At 34.2% G+C, this 12204-nt stretch overlaps 1 protein-coding gene across 7 annotated transcripts in view; it reads right to left on the minus strand.

The window, feature by feature from the left end:
* The window catches only part of AKAP6 (A-kinase anchoring protein 6), a 397464-nt gene that overhangs the window by 57154 nt on the left and 328106 nt on the right, over positions 1–12204 (minus strand). For all 7 annotated transcript variants that reach the window (XM_039538039.1, XM_039538036.1, XM_039538038.1 and 4 more), the window contains one exon: positions 3279–3425. In XM_039538039.1, coding sequence (XP_039393973.1) covers positions 3279–3425 — 147 coding nt within the window. The remainder of the gene's footprint in view (positions 1–3278; positions 3426–12204) is intronic.

Here is a 12204-nt window from a genome sequence, read left to right on the forward strand (position 1 = left end):
CTTTCTTTGACTTCAGTGGGAGGAAGAGCAGGAGCTGGTCCTTATGAAAATGGATTTTTTTCATCACAATTATGGACAAAGATGACAAAATTGTACTAATTGGATTAACTTTGTAAAGTGATCACCTAGGAACATTTGCCAATTGCTTAAGATAACTAAATAACTTTACCACATAGTAAGGATAGGAAATACTATAAATAATGAGTTAACCTTACCTAAAATCACAAGTTTTTAAGAATGGCCATTGAATATAGTTTTAAACTATGGATTCCTAGGATAAAGTTTTCAAACTTGGATGTCTAAACTTAGAATTGGGCCAAAATCTGGCCAAAATGGGTGGCCTGAATTTCAAAGGTGAACACCACCTATAGCTTCCAACGAGATAGGAATTTCAGGTGCTTAGAATCTCTGAAATTAGATAATCAAATATGGATTTAAGTACTTAACTTTAAGCATCAAAAAGTTTTAAAATGTTGCCCCAGAGTAAACATTCACCTATGGCCACCAATTAAATTAATTTGCTGTAGTTTTTCCAGACAGCTTTTATAGTAAAAGAAACACTAGCTATATTTTCAGGAGTGAGCATTATGAGCATAATCAATGTGCTGAAGAGGCCAAGGATGGATTGTGCAGGGAGACTTAACTTCCCTTTCAGTATCTTAAAAGGCAATCCCTCAACATCACAGTGGAAGCATGTGGTTGCCTGCTTCTATTATGCCAAGCTGTGTTTCATCTAACCTGTAAAAGGCTGTCAGTCCAACACTTATTATAAGCACTAAATCTGTGCTATTGATTGTAGAATTTTGAATAAATACTGACAACCGTATCCTATAACCTTTTGAATTTATAATTAGCAGGGTTTAATTGTTGTAACGTGAAAATACAGTTTTAAGTGACCCTGTATGCCTGTTTGTGGAAAATGTACCATCCCTGTTCAGTGGGACATGATTTATTGTGATGAATTAAGCCTCCAAAAATAAGCTTTACAACACAAATAAAATTAGATTAACAGGCATTAATCTACTGTGTAGCATTGTGTAAATAGTATCTTTAGGAGAACATAACTTGAAAACATGCATTCTTGGCAACACCCTTCTATTTTCATGGTGGAAATATTGATAATTTGAAGACTCTCAGAGGAATCCAGAGTTAGCTATTGTTTTTATGCTGTAACAAAAGTAGCAGCAGGAGGTGAAATCAATGCCCTTGGAGGGTAGGGTCACAAAAAAGAATTTATTGCCACTTTTTTGTTCTGGAACAGTTTGCAATCATAAATTCTTCATAAACAGAATACTTCAGAGAATGGTCCGTCTTCATAAATATACGACAGAGGACATCAATTTCATTTAATTCACAATTTGTGTCAGCACAGCAGATGCCAATGCCTGCCTTGATAGGGTTGTTTAATATGCAATTGAGACAGAGTAATATTCAGCACAGGGGACAAAATTTCACAGATTAAACTGTACGCACCACTGACATTTCATTCTAATGTATTTCGATTCCACACTGTTCACCTTAGATGAAAGTAATATTAAAAACCATATCCCTCTATTTTACCATTGTTAGAAGTTAAAATCTTTGTCTTTAATTTTTCTCATGCCAATTAAAATGTAATCATGCCAATTAAAACAGTACGCCTAGTGTTGCTAGTTTCTGCAGAGGTTTTTATTAAATTAAACAAAACTCTATCCAATTCTGCTTATTATACATGAAATTGCATTTAGCAGGAAAACTGCATTTTTTATTTTTCTTGTAAATGCAGAAATTGATACAAAAAGTAATCTAAAATTATATTTGATTTTAGCATGCTGAGAGATAAAGTTTTTTTAATGTATTTTTTTTATTTACATTTTGAAAACTGATTTTAAGAAGGATTATACATCAGTTGCTTTCAAACTGCCTTTATATCCTATCAAGTGTAACCAGAGGTGTGGTACTGATCTTGAATTAAACTGATTAAATGTGCTTCAAGTCACAAATGTCCAAGGTTTATAAATAGAATTATTTTTAAACAATTTAAATACAAATTGGTTGCCATAATTCTTCATTAGTTGAAAAAGCTAGACTGAGAATTTAGTAAATTCTGTTTTATAAGAATTATAATCCTGCTGTTCAATCATTTTAAAATGAATTTAGAAATGCTGCACATTACTTTTTAAACAAACTACTGATAGGACAAACTTAACTTTTTGTGACAATTGGCATATTCATAGACTCAAGTTGTTTGAAACAGCTGAACCACGCAGAAGAAAAAACATGTAAAATGGCTTTTGTATTACTACACAAGTTAAAATGACATAGGCCAGTATCTAAGCTGACCCTGACAAGTTGTGTATTTAGCTTTATTTGCAATATCTTAGAAATACTGGTTTAAAAGTAAGATGATAGCCTGCAAAATTATGCTGTATAACTGTATTGCTAATATTACACATCTACAATTAATCATTTAAAGTAATTTATAAATTTATCTTACCCTTGATTTGAAGTGAAGGCAATTAAGTAGAGAAGTAGATGAAAAAATATAGTTTAACTTCTCCTCTCTCTCTCAGCTGTCTTACAACAATAGAACAATAGTGTCTCCTGCACAGTGCCATCACTAGTCTCTGGGTAACAGAATCACTATATTGCTTTTTTTTTTGCAAATTCTTGTATCTCACTCTTTGGCTGAGACCCAGCCCATCATAGCGTGAAATGAATTACATGAAACTTTTTTTTGGCTTTTGTCAAAAGTGAGCTGAATACAGCAGCGTGAAACTTATCCTGGCTGCATTCTTAGATTCAGGTATTCAGATTTGTACCAAATTTGCATATTTATTTTTGAGCCATCAATATCACCTGAAATATGCAGTGACAACCCCACTTTTCATCTTAAGGGTATAGTAAATAGTTAAACAGTAGATGTCTCTAACATGTACCTTCAGAATAAATTCTATTAACATTCACTCAAGCATGACAGTCAGTGTATATCAGATATACTGTATTATAGTTGACTTGGTGCATGCCCATAATACACGGCATATTTTACTTACATTCTTTATGTATTAAAGAACTAAAATTATTAAAGTCAGACAGGTGACAAGCATGGAATAAAAAAAAATCAACAGAAGAAGAAAATACTAGTTTTTTTTAAATAGTATGAGTAGCTTGTTTGAAATGTATGTAGCGAATTGAAAGAGCAAGATATTTGTGCCTCAAATTAGAAATCAGACAGACAGCGTACTTCAACAGACAAAAATGTACACATAACCCACAAACAGTAATAAAAATGCAAATACCCCAAGCAGTTCCCATTTTTCATTAATTGAATCCACTTTTTCAAGGAGATCATTTGGTAGTAAAACACCACTTTTCTTCAAAGCTTCAACCTTACTAAGCAGTTCCATCTTTTTCGGGTGCCTGATTGACATTTCTACATTATATCTCTAAAATGAGAAGAAAAAGATAACATTAGCTACAGTAAATTGTTTTCTCTATTAAAATTCACCCTTAAAAATCAAAATGCTCAATTGTCATCCTGATCACAGAGCTTCCTTTTTTATATATCAAAACACACAACCTTATTAATGTGTCTTGGAAAGGATTTTTCCATAGGATTTCAGATGCACACTGAGCAGGTGGTTTGTATGGGTGGGGTTTAAATGAGAAAAGTTGGCAACTGATTGCATACAACAAAATTAGACATATCTTCCAACAGTCCCTCATCTAGAACCTGATCTACCTTTGTGTCCCTGAAATCAGGTGTTTTCCTAATTTTATTAAGGCATGTTATTCCTATCAGAAATACTGAAGCATGACACTGAAACTAGGAAAATGAAACAAGTAAATTCCACATTGTTGTAAGCTTTCAGTGCAAATTTTTTTCTTGTTTGTCCTGTTGGGTTTTGCCTCATATTTGGGTCTTGGGAGGTTGAGAGCTATGAAATTAAGGCATATGATGACATCATATTTTAACCACGCTAAAAATTATTCATATCTTATTAAAATTCTAATGATTAGATGTTTGTTGAAGCACTCAGAGTAGCACTAAATGGTGGCATAAATAAGAACAGCAACAATGCTCACACTGTTCAAATGCTTCTTCAGCCTACAACTGCTCTTTATTTCCAGTGCAATTATTTACCTTTTTAAAAAGAGGATGGAAAATAAGGATAAAGAGAAGTTTAACAAACATTTTACAAAATTACTTTCAAGTGAATCTCTAAATATTTCAGTTCGCTACTTCTTATATTTTTCACAAAAGGACATACAGGCATCTGCATGACATATTGTTAAGTAAATCTCTTTAAAACACATGTTCTGTTAGAGCTAAGTTAGTATTATATATGACGGTTACGACAATGATTAATTATGTTTTAGTGGACTGCAGAGTAGATCAGAAAATACAACACACATGCTTACGTAAAAGCACATGTGTTGAAATGGGACTTCTTATATTGCCAAAACCCACACCTTTTATTCAGCGACGGGAATACAGCACATTTTCCCAAACAAGTGTTTAGAAAACCTACATAAATTATGCATAGCTATTAGCAAACTGCATCCTCAACATTAAGCTTTCTTTGCTTTAAAGTCAGCCAAGACAGCTCCTACAGTAGCTCTTACCCAAAATGTTAATATCTGGGCTAAGTATAACAAAATTAAACTAGAATAAAGAATGTTTAAAACATGGGTGCTTTTGCCAGATCCAAGAACATGTACTGTAGCAAAACAAAACAAAAAACAATTGGAGGCAGCTTAAAGAAAATAAGAAATGTGTGAAATCACTGTTTCAGCTAATAGGTCCTCAGCATTTCCATGCATATGTTTGCATATTGTTAGTTTCATATTTTAATCTTCCATTTACACAACACATGCACATCATTTGTATTATGTAAACTTCACAAAATATTAGTCATTTGTGGATCACAGAGCAAAATCTTTTAAATGAGGTGATTTAAAGCATTTCACATTATTAATGAACACTGATCAGGTGTCTGCGTATCCAAAATTGCATGAATATTCATAGTAAATATCAAGGAATTGTTTAAAATTTATAAAGAGCTTGTCTTCTGATAGGTGGAAAACAGACTGTGCTTTCTAAAAATGCGTGATAACAGGAAGCAATTGGGTTTTGCACTGAGGAACTGCTTCAACCCACAGATAATCCAGTTTCATTGGACTAAAATGTTCAACAAGTATGCTTCTTGGCCCTATATTATTGCCTTTTCAGCTAGAATGGTGACTAGAGGAGATTACAATCTGCTTTATGTAATCTGATTTCTATTTAACGATGATATAGCTGAAAAGGATTTGCATAATTATTTCCATAAGTACACATAGTATCAAGGGGAATCCATAGTCGATTACAGATAGGCACTGAAATCCAGTTTAGCTAGGAACTGCAATCCAGTACACATTACTCTTTCTCTTTTTCCAAGTGAATTAATAGACTGAGAGAGTCCTCTAGCTGTGTGACACTGGTGCGGGCTCTGGTTAGTTAACACTTTTCACCTATGATTGACTGATTTGGTTTTTGTTGCCTGAACTAGATTTTGGTTATGCTCTTGAGTAGTATAAAATCAATGACAAAACAATACAGGTTGCATATGTTTCATAACAATAATGTTCATGTTAACATAAAAACTAAGACATTTCACTTAATTTTGGACTAGATACAATAATTCTGTAATGTAGCATAGAATGAATAGTCTCTGTGACAGATGTTATAAAAGGTTATTACATTAAAAAATAAATAAGCTAGACTTTATGTATGCTTTCTGTCTTTGTCACCATGTAATCTACTGTATATAAAGCATGACGAAAGATGATGATTGATAGAGAATGCATTATTCAGTAACAGTAAAAGATGAAAGAATTCAGTTAATTGTTAGATGTATTGGTATGTGAGTGAAAGTCAGTATTGTTTCACTTATGAAAATTAAAGTGAAGTGTTTATTTTAATTTAAGGAAAGAGCTTAATGTACAGCAGGTACAGTTTAGGGACTGATAGCACTAGATGCTATTGCTAATGCTTTTTTTTTATCCATTAAACACCTACACTCTAAGCAGTTGCATGGCAAAATTAGCTACCAGCTCTATCAGTGCTGCACAACCCTAGTCTAGGAGGACTACTTTATCCTGTGGTGAGAAGATAATTTAATCTTCATATTCATTCTACCCGCGGCATTAAGTGAGCAAAGGCTGCTCCATTGTGACAGTCTGTGAATGCTATGATATAGATTACTGTTCAATAGCCAAAAATGAGATTAAGAAAGTTAAAGTCACAGGATTTCTCACAGTGGCTGCAATAAATAAATGACTAATATTTAATTTTCCACAGCACTTGCCCCACCAAACTTTAAAAAAAATACACATTGAAATACTGTCAAGTACTTACAGCATGATTAGCTGTGTGTATGTATGCATGCATGGCTGGTTTTGTGTTAATGAATCCACCCAGTAGAAATAAGAAGCATTGGTATCTATGTTAAAGAATTTTGATTCTTTTTCCTCCCCTCTATGTGAACATTTTTTGCCAAAAAAAAAAAAAAGGAGTTTTAAAAAAATCACTAAAGAGTTTATCCATTAAGATGCTTGGCAAATTCATATTAGGTGGCTACTTTTTTTATAACAAAAGTACTTGAATTCCAAAACAAAGGAAGTAAAAACACGATTTCTGTCAGAAAGAAATATTCTATGAAATCTAGGAAGGCTTGACTGAGGACCCCTCCCCCTTTTTGACACTTACGCTAAGAGATACTTTTTATATATAGCTATAGATATATATAAAAATAATTGTGTTTGTGTGTGGAAAATCACACCCGAAAATTCTGCCCAAATGGAGACTGGAACAATGCCTTGTAACAGTGTTAATTGTCACCATGGAAACCAGAAGAATAAGCCATTTTGAAACTGGTATAGAAGGCACACATTGAGCAACTCAAGCATTTTTCAGCCTCCCTCAGTGTTAAGGAACAAGATGCCTAGTCACCGAGAGGTCAGAGAAAGAAATCATCATGAAAGGTTTGTAGATGTGCACTGTCTGGTAAATAATAAAAAAAAATCTGTAAACCGTTAACAACGCTGTAAGACTGCACACTGAATCTTTCAGAAAGAGAAACATCACAAAAAGATGATCAGGGCTGGGGTACAGATTCCACCCCTACAGCAAAACTTTAGGGCAATATTATGCGAACCTTGCCCCTAAAGCTCCCTGGGAATTCTGTTGTTGTAATAAAACTTCAGAAGAGGAAAGAAAAAAGGCTGCATGATGGAATTCAAAATAATGCTCTAAAAGCACACAGAGAGATTAAGACATCCATTGTAAGACTTTTGTATGGTGCTTCTGTTGGTTATAGTGAAAAGAGACTAGACATACTGAACACACAGTGGAGCTATGGCTACGAAGTACAGAAGAATTAAGCCAGTGAAATTTCTCAGTTATTGGAATGAGGTTACACAATTTGTAGATCTTCTACAGTCCATCATTCACATTCTCCAAAATGCAACTTTAACTTTCTTTTAATGACATGACCTAGTATATGACTGAGATTAAGATTAAGTGATCTGCTATTTTATTTGTACCTGAATTATATTTTACAAGTTTATAAAACTGCAGTGATGCAGTTGCTGCAGATACACACACATACATATACATAAATGGTGCATATATGTACATACATTCATTGTTTTCATGCATGCAAAAAAGTTGTATACAGTCTATGTCAGTACATGTAAAAATGCTTTGTGGACACATTCATTAAAATATACATGAAATATACTTGCATATCTGTATATTCATACAGATATGTGTCTGTCTATCATCTCTCTGCACACACTCACATTGTGCTTTCTGGATAATGTTTGCACTCTTCATGCTAGGCTTCGTGGTGGCCCCTTAGGAAGCCCCATGCCTAATGCCATTCAGTGATGAACAAAGACTCTTTTTATTCCAAAGTCCAGGGTCCAAAGCTCAGCTGTATACAAGCAAAGTGAAGGAATCTGCTAGAGGCCAGCCTACCCTTCACAACAGCTCTTAATGCTTCCACCTTTTGTCATAATATCAATGTGGGACATTTTACAAACTGTCCAGAAGCTTGGTTATATTTCATATGCAACCATTACAACTAGAACCTCTGGACAACATTCAAGTCCTCGGTTGAGTGTCCTGTCCAGACAAACAGCAGTCGTTATTTCTTGCAAACTGCTTATGTTTTACTATTAGCAATTTATGGCAAATAATTGCACAGGGAAATTATAAAGACTCCTACAATTGTCCTTGTAAATTAATAATAGGTTTTCTTGATTGGGATAAATTTGCTGCTGAGCCTTTAGAAAAATTAAAAAGTGCAATGTCATTTAAAATTGCCAGAACTCTCACAGCAAATTACATCTGAGGTTAAGAATCAGTTTTTTCTCTTCTAGCTTATTCCATTTCCATGATCTGGAAATCATATTACATTGGCCATGTATTGTTAATTGGACATAGATTGCATTATCTTTAATATAAATCAAACTACAAATATTAAAATGAATTGCAAATTCTCTAATAGAAGATCATAAAACAATCTTTTTTTAAAGTCTCTCCCATTAATAATTTAATTCCAATTATATCACTCAGAAAACTCAAGAAGGAAACTGGTAACTTATTTCCATTCACTCTTCTTTTTATATAAAATATATAATAAATATGCACATTGTGTCTATTTATAAATAGACACACACAAAACAAATCTTAATACTTCAGTTCTGAGCAATCCCCCTCCTCTGAAAACAGAAACAAAACCAAAACAAACACCCTGCATTTTTTGTTTACAAAAATAGGAAATCTGGCTTTTACTTCTGTTTTTCACATTCATCTTTTCAGCAGCAAGCAAAATAAATCCACTGAAGAGAAGGCTTAGTAACTTTGTGAACTACATTTTGCCTACAATAAAAAAATATGCAATTGGTACCCATTGTTCTGCTTTTCTGAAGGAAGGTGATCCCAACCATTTAAATTTTACTATAAATGTAATATATTTTTGAAGACTTTGCATGCCCTTTAATGAGTTTATATTAAATATTTAATACTGTTTAGGGCATATCCACTACTACCAAAAACAGTTATATTCCCAGCAGTCCCACTGTTTCAGGCAGAGGGCTTGATTGATCCTCCTAGCCTGAATTGAGTAGAATGAAAAGAAGCAGTTGGAAAATAGCTGCAATCATTTAATGCAGATGACCTCTGACAGGCTCACAGCTCTTCTATCTGAACAGAAATTTGCATGGGGTCTCTGTGCAGAGGAACAATGTAACCTAAATGGTAGACAATCTTTATTCTAATGAAGTGGGTGTCAAGGTCAATGTAAAACTGCAATGATAAATGGTGCACCACTAGGCAAGAGAAGTTGCATAGGCACTGTAGTGTTTTCACATTAATTGAAGGCTGAAATGCACTGAGTGAAAGTACAAGATTCTTTTCACCATAATGTGTTAATGCACAAATGTTTAAATGTTTTCTTCAAGCCTCTAGCCTGTTGACACAAATCTTTCGGGGCGGGGGGAGGAGAAGTTGTCCAATAACCAGAAAAATAGAAGGTTTTATTAGGTTGTCCTATTTCTAGAATCCCTAACAACTTCAACAATCTACTCAGAGTGCCAAAAGAATAACAAGTCTCCAGACACCTAATGTAATTCCCATGATCCTTTTCCTATTTAGGAGATCTGTCTTTAATTAGTTCCAAACAAGCAACCCTTTAGACAACTCTTCATTAGATACCATTCCCAGTGAACTAACTATAAGAAAAAAAGTCATGCTCCAATATTATTATTTCCTAGGTTTTAAGTTTTCTTTTTAGTATACAGTTAACATCGCCAGGTGTACTTTGTTCTGAATAAGAATTAGACCAGTAAAACTGGGTTTTGTAATGCAAAGAGTTGTGTGTCTAGAGTGGGGACTGAACTACAATCCGTTATTGTGGCTTTGTCAAAATTGCAATACAGCTATAATTATGGCACTTCATCAGTCGATCAAGTAATTTGTAGAAGGCAGTACATTTTGTCTTATAAAAATGAGGAGGACAGTAAGCTGCTTTTAAAATCCTGAGCTGCTTAAGCCTGTTAAGGGTATATTGTTTGCTAATACTCTCATTAGCAGCCAAGCATTTTAACTTCATCAATTAAACAGGAAATGGCGTTGCACCATTAGTTTCACAATATGCTAAACTACAGATAGGAGTATTTTGCTAACAATTTTAGAAAATATATTTCCAACTGTACGTCACAAAATGAATTGCCAAACTGTTTTTGTGTACATACATATACACACTCTGTGCGTGTGTGCGTTTGTTGAAAGTCACAGTTATGTTTCTGAAGGTAACCAGTTTTATGAGAACTTGCACGCATGTGCAAGCACTCACACAGGCATGCACACACACACACACACACAAATTCTTAGGTCTCATAGAGATTGAATTTAGAGACTTACTCACTTCTTCCCACTAGTGAGCACTTACTCATATAAGTAGTCCCCCACTAAAGTCAGTAAGGCTACTCCTGTGAGTAACTAACTGCTCAGCAGCATGATTAATGGATTCACAATCTAGCCCATAGATTGTGAATATTTCTCAATCTTCAGAATACTAAGATCTCCTGTACAAATAGATTTTAATAATACAATTACAGTTACTAGACAAGGAGCTATAGCCTGTCACTAATTAAAGTATCTGCAGCACTTTCAATAACTGGAAGACTGGTAATGGAATTTACTGTACAATGCCATTGCTATTTTACAGCTTCGATGTGAAAGAGAATTTTCCATACAGAAATTAGTTTTCCTGATATTGCAATTCAGAGAATAAACTCCAATGGAAAAAAAAGTATAGTGAAAGAAAAAATCTTACTGATGAAACTGTTTAAAAAACTGTACAGCTTCATCTGTGTGTGATTTGTCAGGTCTGAAGCTTTGACGTGCCCAAGGGGCAGACCCCAGCGGGGAGTAGGCTGCAGAGCTAAATAGCTGTGAAAGAAGTCTTAATGTAGGATGGAATTCAAACTAACCTTGACATGACCTCAGGAAAAATATGCAAAAAGTAAAATGAATGCACTCTGCAAGATACATCCTAATTTTGTGGCCAAGCTGGTTAGTTTCACAAACATAACTAGGACTTTCAAAGAAAAATAAAATATAAGAAAAAAAGGGAAACTTAGGAATTCAGAGTAAAAACTTAAGCAGGCATGGTGTATTATTGTGGAGGCATGTGAACCATTTGGAAACAATCCAAATAAAAACCAACACTGAACAATATTGTTGTCAGCCTGTCTATTCAGGAAAATTGTTTTTTTAGGTTGAATATAAATGACACAAAGCCAAGATTACATCATTGCATTACAAAGTCTGTTGTGGCTTTTAGCTGAACAAGCCCCATGGATCTATTGGTTGATAGCAGTAATTCAGTAAGGAGGTTTTAATTCCCCCTCGCCCTCCTAGCTTCATTACTATAAATACAGAGAATTTTTGTTTTAAACATGGATGGCTTTTAAAAAAAAACCTGCATACTGATTTTGGTCTGGTCTGATACAAACAATAACATTTTAGCAGATACATTAAATCTTGATTTCGCTTTATTATACATTTTGCCTATCTTGCTCAGTGTTCAGTTAAGCAGGAAGACATCCACCCTAGTACAGCAGCCAAGAACTGGCTAATTCACTAGATATATGGAAATTTTAATTGAGTGTCAACTTGTGTTGAAATTCAATCCCATTACCTTCCAGAATGCAATTTTGTAGCAATACCAGTTATTTACTACACTATTAATCAGATTTTAAACATAATTAAATTCCTAAGAACATATAGCCAAAACACCATAGTTTGAATTCCTACATCCAGGGTAATCAGGGTATGAGATTCCACTAGATGCATACATGTATGGCCCGTCTACAAAGCCAAATAAACCATGTCAGAAGATTGTGTTAGAACACAGTTCCATAATATAGTAATAACACTTTTCCACCCATTAGTACAGGAAAGATCAAATAGTGTTATAATACTATTGGTGCATTACCAGTCATAACACAGTCACCAAAGCTAGTAAATTTGACTGTTTAGACGGGCCCTTTGGGTGGATCTACAGGGAGGAATTTGTGAAATTCTCCCTCTGTTGCTAGCACCTTTGCACCAGTACTAGCACCACTGTTGACTGGCTACCGGAATTTTTCCTACTGTGGTTTTTCACCATA

This window comes from Mauremys reevesii, linkage group 4 (assembly GCF_016161935.1).
Source record: "Mauremys reevesii isolate NIE-2019 linkage group 4, ASM1616193v1, whole genome shotgun sequence".
Classification (NCBI taxonomy): domain Eukaryota; kingdom Metazoa; phylum Chordata; order Testudines; family Geoemydidae; genus Mauremys; species Mauremys reevesii.